The sequence below is a fragment of the Plectropomus leopardus genome, chromosome 13 (genome assembly GCF_008729295.1).
Source record: "Plectropomus leopardus isolate mb chromosome 13, YSFRI_Pleo_2.0, whole genome shotgun sequence".
Taxonomy (NCBI): Eukaryota; Metazoa; Chordata; class Actinopteri; order Perciformes; family Serranidae; genus Plectropomus; species Plectropomus leopardus.
In genome coordinates this window covers 10,554,837-10,579,981 of record NC_056475.1, presented here as the reverse complement: position 1 = coordinate 10,579,981, position 25,145 = coordinate 10,554,837, and the positions used below count along the sequence as shown (strand labels likewise).

General features: G+C 38.7%; 1 protein-coding gene across 1 annotated transcript; it reads left to right on the top strand.

The window, feature by feature from the left end:
• Positions 1-10: 10 nt before the first annotated feature.
• arl10 (ADP-ribosylation factor-like 10) lies at positions 11-18,223 on the top strand. Its single transcript, XM_042499498.1, has 4 exons — positions 11-303; positions 7,537-7,720; positions 13,447-13,622; positions 17,172-18,223. Exons 1-4 carry the CDS (start codon positions 166-168, stop codon positions 17,343-17,345), a joined length of 672 nt encoding a protein of 223 aa, XP_042355432.1. The 5' UTR covers positions 11-165; the 3' UTR covers positions 17,346-18,223.
• Positions 18,224-25,145: the final 6,922 nt, after the last annotated feature.

The window sequence follows — 25,145 nt, the reverse complement described above, 5'->3', positions numbered from 1 at the left end:
ACAAAAACAAGCGGAGAGCGCGCGGTCACATGTAGTGCGTCCAACGGCAGCAGGACAAGAAGAAGAAGGAAGCGACAGTCAGTCTGTTAACAGTGCCGGTGTCTGGAAAGCACCGACTCCCCACCAGCTTCTCCGGTTCCAGTCGCCGATCGGTGCGCTCTACATATGGTTCTCCTCCGGCACATCTCCATCGCCCTGACCGCCGCCGTGGCTGCCCTGGGCTCTGCTCTCTTCATCGCCTTGAACTTCTTCTACAAGAGGCGAATATGGTCACCACAGGCGGAATACTGCACGATCAAAGAGGTGACACTGAATGTTTCTAGTCATTTTACATTTTTATGTCATTTTTAAATGTTTTTTTTAACTATTTAACTTGGACGTGAAGAGACTGATTTACATCTGACAGACGGAATGAATGAAGGAAACACTGCAGAATTCTGATGAACATCACTGAGACGGTGGTGATGATGGTCATGAAGACTGAATGATGCCTGGTGATTAAATAGCAGTGGTTGTAGTGATTATGTTGAAATTGATAATAATTAAACAATAATAATGACATTTGAATGTGATAATGATGAAGAGGAAGATGCTGCTGCTCATTAAGAACTGACGTATCAAAGGTGATGATGATGCTTCCGAAACATGAAATAGTGGAGATGATACTAATGATGGATTTAATGATGGTTTATTGTAAAACTGTTCATGAACAGGAAGATTTTGCGGTGATGATGATGTTGATGATGATGATGGATAAAAGCATGATGATGAGGAGGAAGAGGTTGATAAGTAGAGGCTGATGAAGATAAAGGTGACAGTGGAATGGAAATTTTAATGATGAAGAATATGTTGGTGATGTCAGTGGTGATAAAAATGATGGTGTTGATGTTTTCAATGATGATGAAGAGGTTGATGGCAATGAGAAAGTTGAATCTGATGAAGATTAAGGTGACCATGGAGTGGCAGTATTATGATAAAGATGGTGAGGATGAAGATGATGGTGCTTTTGTTTCTGACAATGAGGATGATGACATTACGAGAACAGTGATGATAATCGTGAAGATGACAATGGCAGAGGCAAATGTAAAGATAAAGATCATCAAAAGATGATGCAATAGTTGCCTTTGTGATGATGATGATGATGATGATGATGATGAGGAGGAGGAGGAGGAGGAGGACAAGAAAGTTAATGAGACAAGGAGAGTGATGAACAAGAAGAATATGAAATTGTGAAAAAGTGATGCAACGGAGACGATAATGATGACTGTGGTAGTGATGGCACTGATGATGAAGATGACTGTTGTGATTGTTGTCTTCAATGCTGATGATGATGATGGGAACGCCAATGTCCATTAGACAAGGAGACAGATGATGGACAAGAAGAGTATGAAGGTGATGAAGATGTGAAAAAGCCACGCAGCAGGGGCGACAATAATGTCGATGGTACTGATGACACTGATGATAAAGATAGTGATGATGGTTTTGATGATGTCATTGATGATGAGGATGGTGATGTGAGGAAGAGAACAGTGAAGATGACAGTGACCAAGATAATGATAAATATGAAGATTTGATTTATGTATTTCAAATGTGTCTTAAAAAGGAGATGATGAAGAAAAAGAAACTTATTATTTTTATTATTATTGTTGTTGTTGTTGTTGTTGTTGTTGTTGTTGTTGTGAAATGGGCCATTCTGCTTAATGAGTACTTTTGATATTTTTAAGTATTTTTTTATTCTAATACTTTTTACTTTTTTTTGCATGTATTACTTTTACTTATAACAAAGTATTTTTTACACTGTAGTATTGCTACTTTTCCTGATGTAATAGATTTCAGTACGTATTTCAACATTAATCAATGGTAACAATGCCAAAAGTGATGGTAAAGAAGCTGATAAAAAAAAAAGATGTAGCAGCTGCCGTAATGATGAAGATGATGAGGGTGGAGATGTGAAAAATATAATGGCTTCCCAAATCTTCAAAATGCCATGATGTTATTTTCAGTTTTCATTTTTCCACATCGTGTAGTTATGGCCAATAATAACTGTATCTGAGCTTCCAACAGACAGACAGAGACAGAAAGGAAGCAGCCGGGTGGCCGAGGGTCTTAATTAATGACTCTTGAATGGAGCACTACAGCTGCAGCCTGAATCTCTTAATAAAATCTATTTGCATGTCTCTAATCTTGTTTCCTAGATTCAATCAGCAGCAGCCTGTAATAAGCTTAGGCTGCTTTATGTGGCTCAGTCTGTCTTTAGAGGATAATGTTGTCAGTGTCTGCCAGCAGCTCGCTGCGGAGGGGAGTAAGGGGGCGTAAATGTTTTCATCCCGGGAGCCAAATTTTACCAAGATGCATTGTAATCACGTCTTCGGCTTCGGAAAGCAGGGGAGTTGACTAACAGCGTGTTTTTGACCTTGGGGAGTTTCAGCAGGTGGGAGGGTGGCACATGCTCATTTACACAGCGACAAACAATCTCTGAAAGTGTAGAAACAGATTGAGCGGCTAGATAAACTGTTCAAAAGGATTCAGTGTCTGAGTCCATTTAGATGTGGGGTGTAATTTTGTAACAGTGCAGCTACATGCACAAATATAGATGATTTTGCATCACGTTGTGACTTCGAGAACAGCTGCAGTAAACTTTTGTCATTTCAAACCCCATTTTTGATTATTTTTAATCAAAAGCCTTTCACTGTGTTTGGATTACCACATTACGCAGCAGTTTTCATTGTCAGTGTTTCCTGATAAGGACCACTTACGTCATAAAAGATTCAAACACTTTTATGAAATATAACATTCGCATTCAGAGAAAGAGAGCAGAGTTGATACTTCACACTGCAAATGCCAGATTCAGTGGATGATGCTTTGGCCAACTGAAATGCTCATGAGACTGGATGCATTTTCCTGAGGGAAACAGTGATCTTTAAAAAGGTTCAATTAACCTTTACACTTCCATAAAGTTTGGGGGGGGTTGATGGTTCAAATCAAAGCAGCAAAGCTTGAGATATCTTTACTTTTAGTCCTTGGTATTAAGCTCCAATAACGTATCTCCTAGACTTTCCATAATGCAAGCTGGCAGTGCCCTTCATCAGACCATGACTGCCTCGATAAAGCTATTAACATTTTATACTTCACACTCCCAGTTTGTAAGGCAGGTTTTCTGTCAAGAATTTAGAGTCCAAGCGGAGATGACCTTGATGACATCACTATGACCTCAAAAAAGCAAAAAATACAAATACAAATACAATATAAAACTAGGGTTACAGCAGTATACTGGTTCCAGTGTATACTGTGGTATCAAAATTCATGGTTCTCATACCATACCATATTTGCTTTTTTTATGTTATTGAAAAAAATCCAACTGTATAGAGAATATTAAAATTATTTTAGTTACGTTCATTTAAAAAATGGTTTTAGGTTTTTAAAACCATTACTTGAACTGAAGAAAAAGCCCTTTGGTTTTCATTCCTGTAAGGATCGGTGTAACCGATAGTTACAGTAATAATTATGTAATACCATGATTCCGCAATATTGTTTTATTGTACTGTGAAAATATCATACAATTACAACCCTAAATACAACTGATAGCCTCTCGCGATATATCAGTATTGACCATGAAATACTAATATAATTTTAATAATACATGTGATAATTTAGTTTAAATAATCCAGCACCTCTTAAATAATTCGATTTCTTTTTGTTCTCATTTTGTCTCCCTCCTCTTCGTTACCTGGTTGCCTTTTTTAGTATCCATTAAGTGTAATTGCTCTTTTTGTATGCTTTTGTACCTTTGTGTTTACAGACTCATCATTGTATTTTTATTGTGAACTCTTTTGGCCGTGGTAATGGTGTTGTAAAAGTCTGATATTGAGCCTGTCCTACACCAAATACAACCAACAACACCACTAAAGTTCACGTATTAACACAATGTATTATCTCGATGTTAGTGTAATCTGTTCATGAAATGGGAAAAAAAATGTGGCTTTAGGGGGAGATTTAGCTAAGTGAAGCGGCTTAAGTCTTGTCTTCACAGTGAGGTTGCTTGGTTTGGTACCATCATGCCTGCACAAAAAACAAAACCTGTGCTTACCAACCACATCAGTCTGCAAAATATAGAGCCAGAGGTGCTCCAAATATGTGCTGGGCGAAAGGATACACTGCTATTCAGCAGGAAATAATTTGATTTTCATTTTATGTCTGTGCACAGATTAGTTAGTAAGTGTTAGAAGTGTTGATAGATGTATTTTGGACTTGGACAAAGCCTGGCGAGCTGTTTCCCCCTGCCTCCAGTTTTTATGCTAATTTAAGATAAGTTATCCACATCTTAAGACATGGGTTTGATATGAATCATCTCACTCTCTGAGGAAACAAAAGACGTGTATTTAGCACCTGTTTGATCACTCAGACAACACTTGATTGTAACTTAAAAAGACTTGCTTTTGATGCCGCCACTATCGCTCTTACTGCTTAAAAGCCCTCTGCTCAATGCAGCAAGTTCAAGCTCGTTATCTGGGGCTGGATGAAAAGCACTCAAAGTAATTCCCGAACAAAGAAGAAACAAGACAAGATAGAAATAATGTTAGTACAAAAACATGAAAATATTCAGTCATAGAAGTACTCCTGTAACTCTGAACATGATGGACGGATATGCGTAATAAAGGATCAAAGTTTCCATCACTTCCCTCTACTCTTCCCTCTTCAGCTCTACGCTTTCTATTCAGTGCTGCAGGCGAGCTGGCTTTAGTGCCTCTGTGTGATGAAGCCAATGTGTTACCAAACATCCGCTTTGCTGGAGTGTCCTTGAGCAAGACGTTAAATCCCTGTCAGATCCAGCAGTGCTGATCTGCAGCTGAGTTGGGCTTTTTTTTCCTCCCTGTGGAGCAGAAAAACAATAGCGATCAATACAGTATCACTGGCTTTTTATGAGAAATGTCTGAACTGGCAGAACGGAGGTTAAAATCTAAAAGAAAAAAGGCTTTGTAGTATCTGAAGGGAGCAGAGGATAAATGGCCAGTACGCTGGCTTGATTTGAAAAATGTCAGATCCATTTATTATCCAAAGAAATGTCAAAGAATTCTAAAAATATATATTAAATTGAATGTTTTGTTAGCTTTCGTCACAAGCTTCTGATAACCATCTCCTGAATAATGTTGGAGAAACAGGTGAGAGGCACGATGCAGAGCAAAAAGAAACGTCAAAGAATTCTAAAAATATATATTAAATTGAATGTTTTGTTTGCTTTTGTCACAATCTTCCGATACACATCTCCTGTATAATCTTGGAGAAACAGGTGACAGGAACAATGCAGAGCAAGCATACAAGAATTGATCACTTTGCACAAAGTCCTTGCTGATATTGCTGCAAAAAGACGAAAAGTGGTGCAAGCTCTGCAGCCTTAAGAGCTGCAGAGCTGCTGAGCGCTGTCACGGTTTGAGGTTTGTCTCCCAGTGGACTGTATAAGCTAGAAGTACACAGAGGCGAGCTACAGATCTGTCAAAGCAACCATGTTTATCTGATGCTGTGTTTACCCAGCAACACCAGTCAGGGATTACAGCCAGAAACATGAGATTTAATTCATCACCACTTAAATTCTTCCCCTGACTTCCTCCTGACACAATAACAGGGTAGTTGTTATGCAGATTTTGTGTCAAGGAATCTAATTAGTGCCGATTCTGAGGGTTCGCTTTTGAAAACTCTCCTTTAAGGCTCAATCATGCATCAATTAAGTGAAGTTAAAAGTGATATTTTATACAAGAAAGCAAAAACAGATGCATCCCAGTTCTGAAAGGGCTGATATGAATTGCTAATTAACCTCCACCACAGAATCGCAGCCGCACATGAACACGAGGTTTGAATAGCGACTAACCCTGCGTGACTTTTAAAAAGGCGATGACTGATGTGTGCGGGATCTCAGAGGGGTTATGGCGACTAAGGTGCAAAGAGAGCTTGGAGGTTTGAATCCGGCTGCTAACCTTTAAGCCACTTGTCTTTCCACAGATACTGGCAGCTCCGAGGCGACGAGTACTCTCTGTCTCTGTTCGCTCTCTCAAATCTGACCTGTAGCAATATGGATCAAGGTTATCACGGGGCTGCTCTGTGATGCCTATTATTGAAGTACAATATCGTGACTTCTACCTCTAGAGGTTTGACGCTGCTGATTCATATTCCTGAACATTATGAAATGTCTTTTGCACACCCAGGGTCAAATTCCCAGCTCTCTAATGCATTTGTTACTTGATGATAATCCAGTTTGCAGAGGTGCTACAATGTAAATTTGACAACTTGATTTTAAGTAATAAAAATCTAGGAAACTGACTGCCTAACATGTCTATAACATGTTAACAAAACAGAACTAGCAGATCTCAGCAAAATCCTGTCATGACCAAAATCCGTCGAGTCAAGATTTTTTTCAGACATTTTCAAGGTTTCAATAACTTCACAAAATCATGCAAATACAAGATAATTATAAGTAAAATTAACATTTAGAAATAAAATAAACATAATTCAAGGTTAATAGTTTTATTACCTTTTTCAATGCAATCAGTTTCCTAGATTTTTTTGAAGATCAACTTGTCAGATTGTACAGTGAATCTTAAAGCTGATAGATAACTGGTGATTACCAATATGTGAAAAGTACCAACATTTGGTGTCTTATAATCAGGGCTGCAAATAATGACTGTGTTCACTGTAAATGAGGCCAAGGTTATGTTCTCAAAATGGCTCATTTTCACGGTAATTTGCAGTAATTCCATTATTTTGGCCATGAAGGATTTTATGAGATGTGGTGTAGATGCAGGTTGTTTCAGGTCATTATAGCAAAACTGGAGGACCTGAAGACCCCCACTATGGAAGCCAAATATTGTGTTATATCTCACAAAGCCATCTGTGGATTTCAGACAACTTGCATTAAGGATGTACTCGACTAAGAATTATGTCAGTCAAATCAGATTTGGCTGTTCAACATGAATATTCCACAGTTCGTTTTGTTTTCCATTCAAAGTTTTAAAGTTTGGAGAGAGCTCCATAGAACATTCAGTGCGACAGCGGCATTCACGTAATACAGTAAACAAGCTGATGGGTTGTAAATGTGAAATTTTTTTTTTTTTTACCAACACTATATATTTAACAAAAGCCAGAGACTGTATCATATATACTTGTTGTGAGCTGTAAATTCACCACTTCTAAGCAGAAGGTCTCTCATCTCTCCTCCTTTGTACTGCTGCCTGCATGTCTGCAACTCCTCTGTATCAAAGAGTAGCGGGGAAGTCAAGTACTCACTCTGCAGCAAAATCTGAGGACCAAAATGTCCCCAGAAGTCCATTGCACAAAAAAAGGACAAAAAACAAAAACATAATAAGCCCAATGTGAGTCATATCATTCTCACTGTTAATTTGATTTGTACACCTAAGGCAAACTAACCATTCTTCCATAACCTCACTCTCCTTAACAGCGCAATTAACCACATTCAGTATCAAATAAATTACGTTTATTTTTTGGAACATTTCTGGGCCATTAACGTGTGAAATTTTTTGCCTGCAGGAGGAGGAGGAGCGTGGGAAGCGCCAGGTCCTCGTCCTCGGTCTGGATGGGGCCGGGAAGAGCAGCATGTTGCAGGGTTTGACCCCCGGGGAGTCGGTGGCTAAAAGAGGCCGCTGCCGGCCCACCCGTGGCTTCAACTTTATGAGCCTCAACGCCCCCGCCTGTCAGCTCGACTTCCTAGAGAGTAAGACTCTTTTTATCCCTCAAAATCAAACAGTGCAGGCTCTGTGTAGAGTCTAGAAGGCATTTATGTTTTATAAAATAGCGTGAAGTGGAGAATTGGAAAGTGCTTTTAGAGCTCTGTTCAGTACAGTTGGCCATTTGTTTCATCAAACTCGCACTGCATTACACAGCTCCACAGAGATGCAGCTTGAAGTGCAAGTTGTGGGAGCTGAGAGTCAGTGACAAAAATGGCCTCAAAATTTGACTTTTTTGTTATCAAATATGATATGAACACTCGGAGGATTAGAATATAGTAGTTATCATGCTAATGTCACTGTTATAACCAACAGTTATGTGTACATGCTAACATTTAGAATTTATTTAGGATGTAACATTTATCAAGTAAGTTTTGGTGTGTTAAATACTGCAGATATGCTATGTGGCCATAATTTTTTAAAGATATTCCATCATCAAGTTACTCTGTCATTAACTTAGTTGTATTTTGTGTCCAATTCAAGAACATAAGCACAGTATTAACTCTCTGCTCTGTGTTTGGTCTCCTCCAACTCCTGTGGGAAATATCTGTCTCTTTAGCCTTCTAATTCCTGCGCCATGTTCACCAGCCAACTGTGTTTGACTGCTGTTTACTGCAAAGCAGGTAGTGTTCAGGGGGTTTTCAAGAGTCTACTATCTGAAAACCGGGGAGAGTAAACCAAAACAACAGCCCGTTTTACGCTGCCTGTTCAAGATGGGATTTTTTTGCTGTTATTCTGCCGTACTGTTCTTTATAAAAGACAAAATGACTGAATGGGGGGACGGAGTTGTCTCACCTTTAAGCCAGCAACAGAGCTAATTATGGCACTGAATCAATGTATGTGTTAAAGGTACAGCTGGCAGGATGGGGCCATAGATGGGATGGGGGTGACGTTTAGATTGATGTAGGGATTCCTGACTTTGATTAGTCGTATTCGTTCAGGCACAGTGGATTTTTGCAAATGCCATTAAGAGCACTAAGCCCAAATATGTGATTTTTCCCCCACAGATTATCTGTCTTTTGTAGTACTGTCAGATGACAGTTTCAGCAAATATGACAAAAAGTAAGTTTCATGAAGAACTACCAATTAAACTTCAAACAATATAATAAAGTTGCTTTAGGTGTTGGTAAGTAACTTAGGAAGTTTGATCTAAAAACTTGAGTGCGCATAAAGGGAGATTCAGCTCACAGCAGCTCGGCTGATAAAGATTTCAGGTCTTTGCCACCCATCTCCTTCCTGAGAGCTCGCTGCATCCATCATTGCAAACACAGAGGCTATCTCTGACACTTGCTATATTGTTTTCATTTGTTCAGTGACTGGGGTTTCTGTTTGGTATCAAAGTATCATGGAAGTTAACACTTAAACCTGTTACAGAGATCCCCAGAAGGTGCAATTGTGAACTAGTTCACTGGTTTCATTTTATTAAAATGAACATGGGGGAGATCAAATTATGCACATCCAAAACGGGGAGGTAGATGAATCCAGTTGCACTGTATTTACATACAAACTCATAAATCCTGCTAATTAGCATTCCACCGAAAGCCGCTGCACTGTACTAAAAATAACATAAATCACTTCACTCTTCATTCATATTGTCTGAGTGTGAGGTGCTCAGCTGCAGTCGGCCTCAGAATGAGGTTCTTTGGATGTATTCGGAGGAAAGTGTCATGCTCGGCGGCTGATTTATTCATGATCTGAACACAGAGATCGGTGGGCGCCAAGAATTCTTTTCTCATCTCTGAAAGTAAGAGGAACACATGTCACCGCCCACTCACTCGGAGTACTTCAGTGGCCCAGTGCAGTTAATGTTGGAGTCTTTGTCTGGCTGACATTGACGCAGAAGCATGTTGACAGCTTAGTGCATGCATACACACATCAGGAGCAGTACAGTGCACAGAGACTGAGTAGCTCTCCTTATGAAGTCCTCTGGAGAAATCTAAGCTAAAAGCCTTTAAACCCAAAATGAAAGATGCAGATCAGATCAGTTAGAGAAGGACTTTTAAGCTTTGAGGAGCTGTCAATTGGGGTTTTGCAAAAAGGAACTGAAAAGCAGTATCAGGAAGGAGTTCCTTGTATATTTATGTAAACTGTGCATTTAGATGGGGCCCAAATTCTCCGCTTTCCTCTTCAACAAACATTCTGGTGTCAAAAAACTGACATCACAGATGCCATTAAAGAAATAGTCCACCCCCAGAATAACCATTTGTATGTCAATTATTAACCCTCTGTTATGCTGAATTATGAGGAAAACTTTATTTTTGTCACATGCTTCCATGGTGAATGAAGAATCCAAGAACAGAGGAAATTCTTGATGAATGCAGTAAAAAGGCAACTGCGTTCATCATCAGCAGCACTATATCAAAATATTTGTCTACAAACTGTCACATAACTCATGCAGTATAATAAAAGTCCCATGATGGGGAACTGAACGAAAGTAAAATTTACCTACACTCTCTTTAAAGCCAGATTCCAATGACCAAAAGAGTAATTTTACCTTGCTGAAGACAAGAGCTGCTTGTCTACCACTGCTCGATCAGTTTGTTACTTTGTGTTATTGTGTGACTTTGGGGTTTAAAATGTTAGTTTGGACTCACCAAAGTCACATGATAACACAAACAAACTACAAGATTGAGGCAGTGGTAGACCAGCAGATCCCATGTTCAGCAAGATACAATTGCTGCTTATTTTGGAGGTACTGAGCATACAACTGGAAAAATGAGGTTTAGATTACACTACACAAGTTGTGGGGGATTTTGTAAACAGATGTTTTCATATAGTTTTGCTGTTGTAAAATGCGGTCACCTATGACAAAATCCATAAAGAATTATCTTTTTTTTTCCACAAATTCATTTTAAAAAGAAAAAAAAGTAAAGTACAAGTAATTGATACACAAATGGTCATTTTTGAGGGTGAAGTATACCTTTAAAACACGTGTGACCCTGTTCCATACTACAATATATGCTGTCAAGTACACTAAATCATCAAAGTTGTTGTGTTTTTTTAAATAAGGAACAGATCAGTGTCAGTTTCACTCGTGTCTACACCACAAACCCAGCACTTTCCTTGTGACCTGGAAGACTTGAAGATGCAAACTGTTGCCAGATCAGGTCAAAAACCCAAAACATTGGTATTTCTCCAAGGTTTGTGCTGAGATAACATTTGGAGCGCAAAGGTCGCAGATGGAGGAAACATTAATCAAAGGGGGAAATAGACTTTGACACGACACTGGAATGCCACTGGATGCATTTCTTGGGATTTAAGGGGTCAGTGTAAAATTTAGTTGAACTTTGGCTGCAAAACTTGGTGTGATAACCACCCAGTGTTTGGTACTAGGGCTTGTTTAGCTGCTCAGAAAGTCAAGCCACAATTTCCATAGAAAACACTGCAGAGGTACTTTTGCCCTCGGGGCTACAACTCTGTAAAATATATACACACATCCACATCGTTCACACCTGTATGACTCAGTGTCAGTTGTGTGTGTGGGCATGTGGGTGTGTATCTAATAAGGTAGCCTGTAGAGCAGCAGGACGAGCGTCCCGCTGAGCTCCCTCTGAATATAAAACACGAGCTGCTCACACCACTTGTCCACCCTCTGTGCTATATAAGGTAAACAGGTATTTATTGCTGCCACATCACACCAGCTAAAGCTACATCCCTACCCAGTTTCCTAGCAACATTTTCCATTAAGTCCAGCACTAATGAATTCTCGCTGAGCTGTGCCGCGCTGAATTTGGAGGCGGTGACGACCTGGAGTCGTACCCGCCGGTGTGAGAGCAGTGAATCGTTTGGTCGCAGAGCACCGGTGGTCATTATAGCTGCAGGTCAGTTCTCCTGCACAGCAGGATTGTGGGAAGTTAAAGCCTTTACTGATATTATGAAACTCTCCCCACCACTGAAGCTGGTAACTGAATTTTCTGACAAAAGTGTCCTGTGACTGTGTGGGGTGTAAACAGTGTGGGGACTGAAGTGTTGAAGAGTGCTTTGGCAAGCTTTTTTTTTCTGGTTTAGATTGGACCTTATGATGCCATTTTATCAAAGCACAATCAATCAATCAATCAGCAATCAGTCAGGTGACTGAGTCGACCATTAGTGCACAGAGCAGGATAGATAATTATATGTGTAGACAATAGGGATTGACGGATTATTGGCCTGGCTGATTATCGGGCTTTATATTTTGCATTTTGCCGATTATCTGTATCGGCATTTTATTTAAATGATTGCCGATCAAATTAATTAATTAAAAAGTGCAAAGAAAGTGTCAGCATGGTAGGAACTTTTACTTTGTTAAACCTCAGGGAGCTATTTTTATTAATTCATTTTTTAATTTAAATTTTTACTTGACTTTATAAAAAAAAAAGCTCCTGGGAACTTGCTGTATATGATGTTGAAAGTCTCAATTTTGATTAAACATTTGCCAAAGGCTTTAAAACAAAGTTTTGTGTTGGAGTTTGATATATTCCAAATTCTAAATATTGACAAAATGATCTTCACTTTTATTGTAAAAGCATATTGGTTCCAAATATTAGTTATCAGTGGAGCTGAATCACAAACACACACCTCAATACTCACACAATTCCTTCATAAAATGTAGAATAATGCTTTTGTTTACAGGAAGGAAAAGTACAAACAATAAAAAGGGTAAACATGTATAAAAAGGCAAGAAAATGGAAAAAAAAAAATAGAATCCTAAACTGTTTAAGAGGAGAGGAAAGAGCTGCACAGTTACATTTCGCTCATAGCCTCGTTGACATATCATGTCCGCAGGCAACAAGATGGAAAAAATGAATCAGACCAATTTCCCCAGCAGGGAAAAGTGGATATAAATAATGGCTAAGTGCCGTCTTCGCTTATTTCACCCCCCCAGTGCAAACTAGATTAGTGATTTCATTCGGTCTGGTGGACATCTGAAATGAATCTGTGGCCAGTTTGTTTGAAGGAGGAAAGCCAGTTTATCTAATTCTACCTATCGATCTGTCCATGTACTTATTCAGCCGTTATGTCGTCTTTTTATTACTGTAACACAAAGGACGCTGACAGAAAACATCTGCCACACTGAAATGCTCCTGAGCGAGGCCATCAGTCAGAGCTGTGTGGCTGTTTTTCTTTGGCTGACTTTACAGTGAGTTTCTTTTGTAAGGATCAATAAAAGAGCATTACATCAGATCCTGTTTATCTCTCTTTCTGCAAATTCACATTTAAATGCCAGATTTTTTGAAAAACCTTTAAACTCTTATTTAATCACATAAACTCCCATTGAGAGCAACTGCTTAGTCACAATGGACCCTGACTGTTGTTCGAATACGTCATAACAGACTGATAAGACTTGTTATGAGATCATCCACGTTGTCTACTTTGGTCTAAACAACATTATATGGCTTAGCAACAAGTAACAGCTTCAATAAATGAAACCAGATTTAGGGAGTTGCTTTTCTAATTAGTTAGTTTGTTAGTTTTAGGTCACTAAGTGGAGATTTCTGAAAACACCTTCTAAGGTGCACATTTTTCAAAACTCTGGTCCCTTTGTAACTCGTGTGAACATAGAAAGCAAAATATTTGGTACTAAGCATGCGCCAGAAACAACACCTAATTTACACCTTAACTCTGTATTGCCACGCCACTTAAAGGCTGATATTTGGTCCAATTCAGCCTCAATGGTTTAAAGTTCACCAGAAACAGTATATTTTCTGATACACAAATGTTGTTTGCGTTGCAGTCGGTGGCGGGGAGGACTTACGGCGGTACTGGTCGGACTACCTGAGAAGGACTCACGTTCTGGTGTATGTGGTTGACTCCGCTGACAGAGGCCGCCTCCCACTGGCTAAGGCTGAACTGCACCGCCTGCTGCGGGTGGAGCCACAGCTGCCTGTGGTCGTCCTGGGAAACAAGCAGGTAAAGTCATTTACAAGACAGCTAACCACTTTGCAAATGTGTTTGTGTTTGTGTGTCAATGCATTTTAATACATGCCAGTTGATTATTAGAATGTATGGAAATGGAAATCAATGGCTACCTGGAACAAAAAAAATGTATATCAAAAATGTTGCAGCATTAATTACAAATGTAAAACTTACAAAAATACTGTTATGAATGGTCCTTTAACTTCTTCCTGTGAATGAATTGGAGCACAATATTAAAGAAATAAGAAAAGTAAACAATATTTGGAATAAATGTAGTCAATTGTTAAGAAAAAAAATGAAATACTCACCTAAAATAAGGCACATTCTGGTGGACTGGTTAAAACTCTGCAGTCAGTATTTTCATAGGGGGTCAAAATTTTAAAGTGAAAGTGCACAAAAAAAAGAGATTTATGATTGGTTCAAACAGGTACACACTCTGTCTTTATTTACCCAGCTGTGATGATCCATCAGCCTCGTCATTTAAACTTTTCTAAATTTCCTCCTGAGCTCATATTTCTTCACCGTGCTCAGTACTTTTAGAATTATACATGACCCTTCACAGGAAGCAGGAATATTTGTCACATCTACTGTCAGAGCGCTGCAGCTTTCATCCTCTCAGCACTGAGCAATATACTTGCAAAATTAGTTTAAAAAGAGATAAAACTCATTGAACTTATCACTTAGGTGCGGTCCAGTTAGCTTATGAGATATATCACGGTCAAAACATCCAAAGCAAGAAGCCTTTTTAAATCATTACAGGTGTGAAATTAACACTCTCTTTTTCTCTACTTTCATCTTCAGAACTAATAAGGAAACTTTGAACATCAAACAGAATGTGAAAGGGAGACGTATGCCCTTTTAAACCTATCGCCTGTTGATATGAAAAAGGCTACAGAAATACAGATTTTCTTTCAGGTTACACAGGTAATCTTTGATGTTGTACATCAAACTGTTCCATGCAATTGCTATATTTCCCAGTAGGTAGGGCTTTGATGATCTGCAGGTTAAAAGACGTGTAGGCATCAACTGGATTATATTTGGTTAGGTAATGAATCACATTAAAACATAGTCATTTAAATAATGCTGGAAAATTTATATGTAACCCAGACATTTAAGAAAATGTTCACTTTTCGACTAAATTTGTTTTGTTTTTTTTCACTTGCAAATGACAAAAACGGTGCTCACTGTTTTGACTTGTACCTCTTTTGACAAATCTGCATGGTTTCAGCCATATATTGACCAATCAGGATTTTATCATCAGGATGTCCAAAAATGTGGCTAAATACCAGACGTGGGACCAAGTCATTGTTTTGCAGGTTACAAGTAAATCTCTCATTTTTGCACTGAAGTCCCAAGTCAACTCTGACAAATCCCAAGTCCAAAACTTTGAGTTCTGAGTCCTAAACAAGTCATAATGCACTCTTCACCAAATATAATGACATTTTAAAAATACTGTAATAATATATTACATTTACAAAAATCATGAATTATTTTTAAAGATGTATTATATTCTAAAAAAAAAAAGCTGTTGCGTCTCTATCTATAATTTTCGACCTGCATGTTGTACATACTGCAATTCATTTTTTGTTGCCCTCCGCATAGTTTTTGTACATGATGAATTTCTTTTTTTCTTTTTTGTACTGGCACTCAGTAATTTAACATCAGTTCTTCATGGTTTCTACTGGACTACTGCCTAAACATGAACTACTGCCTAAACCTTTGTCACGCTTTGCACATGACTCAGGTAAAATAAAACAAATAATGTCTTCAGTAGGAGGAGCTCTTTTTGACAGTGATACTGGCTCTCACCCACCACACTGCTTTGTTCTCTGCCTCGGCACTCGCGCTGCTTAAACAGTACAAAGGATGCTTCCAGCAGAACCTGTGTGTTGGAAAAGATGTGGCGGTGCAAAGAAACGAGGCGGACATCTATAGACTCTAGCCTGGGTTGAATAGTTTGTGTAGGAGGGTGGTGTTAAATTTACTGTCTTCACATACACACATTTTAATCCTAACTGAGACAACCACCATTTAAAATATGGCATGTGGTTATTTTAAATGTCACATTTTGTAGAAGTTAATGGTAATTTCATTCTGTCTTGAGAAATTAATTCGGCTTTTAAAGGTGGAATACATTTGTTGGTATTGTCCACCCAAACAAGTTTGTGCTGATATTGCACAGATTTCTTCTTTGGGAAGAAATTAAAAGGTAATATCAAGATTCAAGCTGTAATAGAAGCATCTAACACTCACACCTTGAAAGGGTCTCTGAGTCGTAGCTTGCTTTTTCACGGAGGGCTGTAGGAGGATGTAAGTGGGTAAAGGCAGATAATAGAACAGCTACAACAATCTGGTACTAAGATCAGAAATGTATACCACTTTACTGTAATGCAGCCTTTGAAACCAGAAAGAGACAACAATTCTGATATTACAATTTCCAAAATTAAAGATGATATCTAGTTTTATATGACAATATTGATTTAATATTGATATATTACCCTGCCCAGGTCTCAGTGTGTTCTAAACGCCTACATTTTTATGAAATTATGGCTAAATGTACACTTTTTGTAATAGTGCAGTTATTTGCTGTGTACCTGATCATATTTTGGCCAAACAGTCATGATGTGCCAAAACTCAAAATGTGGCTAAACAGGTACAGCTTGTGTTTACTATAGCATGGTATGTTGTTTGTGTTGACACTCAAACAAACTAAGTGAACATAGTTGCCAGAGGTGTTAACAGCTAACTGCAAAGAAGTTAAAATTACAATCACTGTATTGAGAACATACTGATCATTCTGTTTGACAGTTTTGATTTTGTACAATTTCATTTCACAAACTTTGGTCAAGGGAGGTTTTCCATTAAGGGACATTTCATCCCAAAATCAAAAATACATATTACATCTTACCTGTAGTGTGGTACAGTTGGCGGGTGTAGATTGGTTGAAAGAAAAGAGTTCCTTATAGAACTGCTCCCAACAAGGTCTGTGGATTATCTTGAGTCACCGGGCCATGATTTCTGGAAAGAGACATCACTGTTGAGTTTTTCAAACAATTTCTTTTGTGCTTTGAGCACCACAAATGAGTGCCATCTAGTGCTGTTACAATGGAGAGAAGGCAGACATCTCTACAGCAGATATCCCCAACACTCGACAACTCACACCAAAACAATCTAGATTAATAAACAGCTCTACAGGTAAGAGGAAAAACATGTATTTTTGATTTTGATGAACTGTCCCCTTAACAAACTCATATCCTGCATACCACTGATGGGCAATGTTTATTTGCTGATATGTAATTCTTAATAAAAAAAAAGTGAGTCAAGGCAATTTTATCTATAAAGCGCATTACAGGGAAACTCAATGTGCTCTACGTTAAAGTGCAAACAGCGACAAGTGATGAGATTATAATAATACCCCACAACAACAAATTAGGTCGATGTGCATGATTTATGTATATATTGTAAATTGGTTATTGTCCTTGAAAAAAGGAGACAGCCATTTTTTTGTCAGACTGAGTGTAACGGGTTTCACCCTCTTCACAGGATAAGCCAAATGCAGTGAGCGTGTCAGAGCTGCATGAAGCCTTGTCTCTGGGCTCCGTGACTGAGGACAGGAAGCTGTTCCTCTTGGCTGCCCAGCTGGGCTCTGATGGAGCCCTGAGGAACTCCTGCCGGGGCCTGGACACCTTCCAGGACCTCCTGCTCCAGCTCGTCTGATCTCATCCCCGTCTCACAGAGCAAAGGAGGGATGAAAACAAAGGGATGGCTTAAAGCGATCTTCCTCCTCCTCCTCTTCCTCTGCCTTGTTTAAAGCTCTTGCTTTATTTGAGGCAGAGGAGGAGAAGATGGTGAAGGCTGTGGGGAAGTGAGGCGGAGAAATTACTGAGGAAGAGATTGAGAGGATGCCAAGACTGAGCGCAAAGCCTTGCCGTATCTCCTCCTCGCCCCTTTTCAAAGCACGTCAGTTGGTGTTAGAAAATCCATCAGCTCATCTCATCATACAGTTTTCCTCTGACTGCACTTGTCTTACTCACCGTAGAGGAGGAGGAGGAGGAGGTGAAGAGCGAGGAGGACGAGGACAGCAGGTGGGACAGAAGGATGAAAGTTTGATCATGGAGTCTGTGACTCAGAACCACAAAAGTTCACCTCCTGCCAGTGATTCAGACTTTGGACTTCTAGTCTGAATGTCAACCTGTTACAGGTTTATTTAAGCACGTAGATTATAAACCGTATATAAACTGAAATATGTCAAGTCTGTAGATGCATTTACAGATTTCTTCGGATTTGCGGTTTTCTGAAAACCTTTTGCGCGTGACCAGAGTAGTCAGCAGAGGAGAACAGGTAATATTCACGGTTGCCAGGTTTTGAGCCTGCGGGGGAATAATGCGGCACCAGCTCTGTGAATTCAGCAACTGGTTGTTTGGAAGATACTCGCCGACTCCTACACCTGCTGCTCCTCTCATCCTCCTGCCTGTGACCCGGGAATCAATTTCGTTGTGCCATCTTGAAGGATATCTCAACTCCTAAAATGCATCTTGAGGAGGGGGAAGCATGAGTGAGGAGGTGTATCTTTTTGGCGGCTGTAATGTATAAAAGAGGCGTGACACAGCTTACAACGCAGCTGTGCCATATTTAATTATTGTTGCTTTAAAATGATGGCTCCAAAACACAGATGTTTTATGTTCTGAAATGGCTGTTGCCTTGACTCCTCTCTCTTTGTGTCTTGTCTCTCCTCCTTGCCTCCTCCGCTCGCATCTCAGGTGGGAGGGAGACACTAAGACTGGAGGAGAGGAGGCAAGGAAAGGAAATGAGGAAGAGGGGTTCAAACTTCTTTGGGATGCAGGAGAAATTTGAAAGGGAATTTAAAGGGACCCCTTGACATTTAAAAAGCAGTATTATTTTGTTCTATTTTATTTTTTTTCTTTTTTGCCAAAATTTTTGTCAGATTGTGAGAGGGAGTTTCTTCACTTTTCCATGAATTTAGTCACATAAGAGCATTTTAATTTAATTTGAAAACAATTCCTCTTCAGTGGAATAGTACAAAAGATACAGACATACAGCCATGACCTTATATCCCACATGTAAATGCATTAAATGTGAATGTGTTAAACAGATGACACTTTAACCCTTCAAAAAACTGAGCAAACTGGCTTGAATTGTTGATTGAACATGGTAGTGAGGCAATGAGCAACAAAAGAAGAAATTGAGAAATAGTCGAAAAGAAAAAGTACAAGAAACTAACCTGAAAATGAGTCAAATGAAATAAAAATAAAAAAGGAAATTACCTGAAAAGGTGCTCAGAAAATCATAATTGTTGTTACATAATTTAAAATACACAATAATGATTATTCGCAATATATTGTTTTTTTTTCCTTTTTCCCTTGACATTTTTAAAAACTTGGTCATTGCCTTTTTTCCCCATGTTTTTGAAAGAAATCGCACCAATTTGCTCAAAGTCCAAAGGTTTAGATACTGGTGAAAAGCGTCTGAAGAAAAGTGGTGTCGTTTCAGGTTTCATAGAGTTAAACAGAACAATCTTAAGGTAGAAACCTTTTCTCAGTGAGTACCGAAAGCAGCCCTTTAGTACTGTTTTGCTTTAATTACTGACTGTAAGCATGCTCTCCAAATCCTGTTTGCTCCACAGATAGATCACTGTGTAGAAGACTCTGGAATAGTATCTAGTCAAACACATTTTTGAATGTATGAACTCAAATGTGAAATATTTGACTGTAGTGCTACTTGTACAGATACACTGTAATTAGCTAGATGCAGATTTTTAATGCTGCATGTGTGCAGCAGTGTTTGCTTTTGACGCACAATTTTTTAATGAATGTGAAGTTTTATTCCTTTTGATGTACTGTCATTCTGCAGAAATGTTGTTTTCACAGTAACCAAGAGTTTAGTGGATTGTTGTATGTGCACTGTTTTCATTATTGACTGCTGTCATTCTTGTTTTATGTGTTCTGTAAATTGCAACTGTGATATGAATTTATGCATGTCCTTATGTTTTGTTAAAAAGTCATTAGCGTGTCAGTTGCTGCCATTGGGTTATTTAGTCTTAAAGAAGAGTTAATTTTGCACATCAAAGTGTGTTTCCAGGTGTTCACAGTCATATTGCATTGTGGGTAATTTAGGCGCCAGGTTTTGACAAGATAGAAGAATGCATGGAATAAAAAAAGATGATATCTCTAATTCTGCTGCATCTACTTTGATTTTTGCTGCCAAACATGAGATGGTGGAGTATCTAAAAATGTGCAGCCACTTATGTAAAGATACACACACACACACACACACACACACACACACACACACATAATATATATATATATATACGTCGTATAAACCTTGTAACTTTGCCGGCATATATATATATATATATTGCATGGAAGACCATGGGAGTACAACTGGAAACATTTGGAGAGAATGCTACCCCAGTAAACATAGCTACACTCCTATGTACACAATATGTACTCAAACGAGTTTGTCTTACCCCATTAAAGACAACATGGATGTACATATTGCCACCTAACAAACAACCTGATAACAGACACAGAATTGGAAAAGTTGAGTCTCTCTCTCTCTGCTGACTGAGCATGTCAGTGTAAACACAGATAAAAACCTATAGGCCTCTATAAATGGCCTGACCTGGTTTTCTGACGGGCAAAGTTCCACAACTGGTCTAACAGGAAGCCGTTTTTGCTGAGACGACACTCTGGCACAGTTACAATGTTTTCACAGCGTGCCGTCAGCTCTGTGGGTTACTGTGGCCGCGAGGCAGCATGACTCAGTCAGCACGAAAACTCAAAGCTTGTAAATGAAAGCTTGTCATCTTGAAAAGCCATGGGACTGGCAATGAGAATCAAAAATGAAATACATGATTCATAATGTCGTGATGTTAAGTGAAACCCGCTAGATTGGATTATTACCGTGTTTCAACTGTTGACATTTAAAGTGTTACATGTTTCTCTGCTGGGTGAGAGAATAATATCACTCTAGCAGGGATACAAGGTGTTAGTGCCACTGTAACGATGTTAATCTTACAATTTGATGTTTAAAGGGTCATAACTTAAACAAGGTTGCCCTGCAGCCTTTATGTGTTCAGACTGCAGATCTTGAGAAGCATTTTACCGATGGAAAACCTGCTGTCAACATGCATCATAGTCTTAAAGTCCTGTCCACTGCAAATACGGTATATGTAAAGTTTGTTCCGAGGGAGGCACCAGAGGAAAGAGCAAATTTGTTATGATGGCCATTTTAGTGACATTTCTAAATAGAATTCTGCATAGGTGATGGGATTTTAGTATCCCAAGTGTTTTGGTGTCAAGCTGTAGTCCATTTGGAGTCCAACTAGTATTAACCAATCACGAATCTGTGTGGAGAGGCGGAAGACACTGGCTGAAAATGCAATCGTGGAACCCAACTATGTCTGAATATTAGATAGCTTTATATGAGCTTTTCTAAAAATGTATCTGCATTCATATGGAGATATCCCTTTACAGAGATAAACCAAAACGAACAATGCCCAGAAGAGGAAGTCTTGGCTCACATATGTGCTGGCTACACTGGATAATCCTGAGTTGTCGTCCCTTGCCCTCAGAGGCTTATTGTTGTCAGACCAATAGCTGATGGGTTCCGAGATTGGGACACTTCAGATTCAGCTTGTTAGGCTCAGCTCTACATTGTTGCGCTTGGGTAAAACTTTAGCTTTTCCAATTTAGTTACTAGACTATGTTTTCTGGGGTAAGCCATCTAATTGTTTCTGAGATATTTCATGGTTACCATCAACCAGTTATAGCATACAAGCTTTTCCCCACGTGTTTAGATATTGAGGAACATCTGTGGTAGTGAATTCAGTAGAAGTAAAACTTTATATATACTGGATAACTCCTAAACACCATATTCAAGAAAACAACCATGGCTGGAGTGACTCACTGAGCAATCATACCTCACATACCTCCACTCTGCCCTCAGTCTTCAAATACTTGTGCTGATGAAGTTTCCGCCCCTCCCTCCCGAACGTGCCGAGGGTGTGTTTTCGATGTTCAAACACGTGACTCTGCAGGAACTTGAGTTATTCAGTGGAATGAGGCTGTAAATGACTAACAAGAGCAGACACAGAACACATAGGTCAAACTATAGTTTTGCTGTTTACTTGTGCAGCAGATAATCTGAAACCACAATACAAGACCATAAAGATAATGAGCTCAAGGTTCATGACACATGCATGGAATTACTGTATGTGTCTTTGTTTTACCATGTGACTCGTAAGTTTGTTTACCAGACTGTTAAAGTGATTTGTCAACTATGACAGATTGTACAGGCATTCGTAGTCTCCAGAGTATCAATCCTAATGATTTTCCCTTTAGTGAGGTTGAGTTTTGGTTTTAAGTAAAACATCTCAATGATTATTTGATTAATTGCCTTTACATTTAGTACAAACATCCATGGTTCCCAGACAATGAGTCTAGCCTACTTAGTGATTCCCATGAGTGTTACTCTAGTGCCACCATGAGGTCGGTTTTTTTTTAAGTTTTTAGCTACAAATAGTGTAGTGTCGTTCAAAACAGGCCTGTTAAGAGCAGGCCAATTGCTCAGCCTCCAGTATTGACAAGCCTTTATTTAATCGGGTAAGTCCCACTGAGACTGAAATCTCATTTTCGAGAGACTTGCACACATAAATAAAGACAGAAAACAAATGATTTAAAATGTACAATATTAGTCACTGTAAATAAAGTAATGTAAAAATCATTTTAAAAAGTGTTGTTAGTGCATCAATACATGGTTTGAAGGAAAATTTGTCATAAATCCAGGTGCCTAAATATTAATAATGTGGGATTCCCTCAATGATCCTACCATTAAAAGTACAGATTTTGAGAGTACTGAGGTTAATGTTTTTGGCTCTGGAGAACATCATATATCAGGTTTAATCTGCATTTAATACAAGTTTAAGATTTATAAGTGCAGCTTGCAAAGCAATGAAAAAAAGCTGCAGGTTTTCCATAGCCAATTTACAATGTCAGCCCAACAGAATAAAATAGTATCATCTGCATAAAGGTGAACATTACAGTTTTGCAAAGACAAAACTATATCATTTATACAAATGGTGAATAGCACTGGTCCTAAAACTGAACCTTGTGAGACCTCGCTGATGTTTGAAATGTTTCAATATGCTACAACGTAACATCTCCGGTCTCTCCGCATGCCATTTGGTGGTCCCTTTTCAATAAACTACACAGTGTGTACACAATGCACTACTAATAATATGTCCTATAGACCCAAGAGTTCACACTTAACACTGCATTTCCTTGGATCCTCAGCAATACACACGCCAAGTGTGTTGTCAATCGGATGACCAGTAGTTGAAAAAAAATCGAAGTATATACATGCATACATACATATAGATGAAAGATGACATCTTCCACATTACTTAGATGTGTTAACTTTAACCATGAAATTTGGTACACTCACTGCATTTACAATGTCACAATGTCAGTTTATGTTATTTAGCTGTTATTAATCTCATCAGATACATTTGATTTAACTTATTTTAGGCTATGTTTGTAAAATATGCAATAAAGTGCACATTTGAGGTTTCTTCGGTTGACCTATTCCACTCTATGTAATCACAATACAACCTCAGTTTTGTGACCTCATAGTTACTCATTTTTATCCGTGATCCACTGAGATCCAATGCTAAAGCTCAGACTGTCGCCTTTTGTTTGATTTCATAAATTCAAGATCACTTTATATGTCCCTATCAGGAATTTTTTCTTTGACATAAAGGCTGCCACATAAAAGTACACACACACACACACACACACACACACACACACATATATAGTGCAGAAGTGCACAGACTAGTGCAGACATAAAGTGCATTCAAACACATGAAGCACTACCCCTCATTTTACACCCTTCTTATGTCATGACGGAGTTTAGGAGAATCACTAATAGAGGAATGAAAACGTTTTTATACCTATTCGGCAATCTCCTCTGTATCTAATTGAAACCCTATAGCAAATGGCCCTGTTTTGGACCCTGTTTTGGTCCCCATCTGTGTCTCTAAGCGCAGGTTTCGGTGCTAAATGTCAATTAAACTGGATTCTTCACCAAAAGAAAATTCTAAAAGTTCTATTATAAATGAACATCCTTGAGAAAAACTTGTCACTTTAACTCTGACATTGGTGCCGTAGGTGTTTGAATAAAAGCTATAGGAATACAGAGAAAGAGAGTTTAGAAAAGAGAAAAAGAAAGACAAGAAAAATGTTATATTCACTTCAGTTATAATCACCCGTTATCTGCTTTGTTATTCCTCACCATTACTCTGCAGTCATGGGAACACACTCCAAGAGTACAAATGAGTCAAGCTAAGATGACGTGACTCGGTGTACATACATGTTCTATAGTCGGCATAGTTGAATGTACAAAATGTACAGAATAATAACAGTCACTGCATGGGCAGAGACACATGCAGTGCTTTTCACTTAAGCTGCTTCCACCAGCTTTATTGCTGACATTTAAATTGGATGCTCCCTCAGAAGTGATGTATGTTTCCATCTCCCTGTCAAACTTGCCTCTGTTGTTTACTTCACACAGTTTTCTCCCCCAGAGCCATCAATGCAAGCACAGTTTTCCAAATGATGAAGCATTTGTTTTGCTGCAAGTGTCGAATTCATTTCCAGTTTTGGAGTTTGTTAACTGACGCCAAGAGTTGTTTCAACATCTGGAGGATTTTCTGGCAAAACAAACAAATTAAGCAGAAATGTGGATTTAATATTCCTAAAATAAAAACTGCCGCCTGCATGAAGCTTGGACGGTGCATTATTGGCTAAGAATCAGAAAATGTTATAGTGTGACAGTGTATACAGATTTCAAGGAGAAAAAAGTAAATAAATAAGTAAATAATGGTAAAAAGGCTTCTAGATGTTGCATTTTATCTTATATAGTTTTGATTTTTTTAGGTACAAAGACATCTATTAAAACTACACAAAATTTGGTTGAGAGGTTCAAGTGACATTTAGCAGCTGCATTTTCAAATTATATTTCACAAGTGGTAGGTTCAACTGGAGCACATATTTCTCCACAAAAGCAGCGCAATACTTTGCATGCATCACATGTTCTAGCGAGATGCAACTACAGTAAGAGTTGCTTGTTTACTTCCACCAAAATGGAGACAGCTGGGGTTAAATGAGCCAGTGCACCTTTAGTACTGCGTCGACATATAAGTTAAGAGATTTTAAAAGATATTTTTAACTTTATGTAGGTTCCTTTCGAGAAGGGGCAATATGAGCTCTGGAAGGGTAAACATTTACACAACTTTGAAAGGTAAATCTGGTCATAAACCATTGCAAAAACAGCAATGAGGGATAAGAAGGTAGCACAAATAAATCTGAGGGGTTCAATGATAACCAAGAATTATTTGACCATTTCCATTCTTTAGGCCTCTAAAATTACACTCAAACAAGAACAACATAAAGTCACAACTCAACGACATCTGTAACCGGTGCTCCAGGGTCA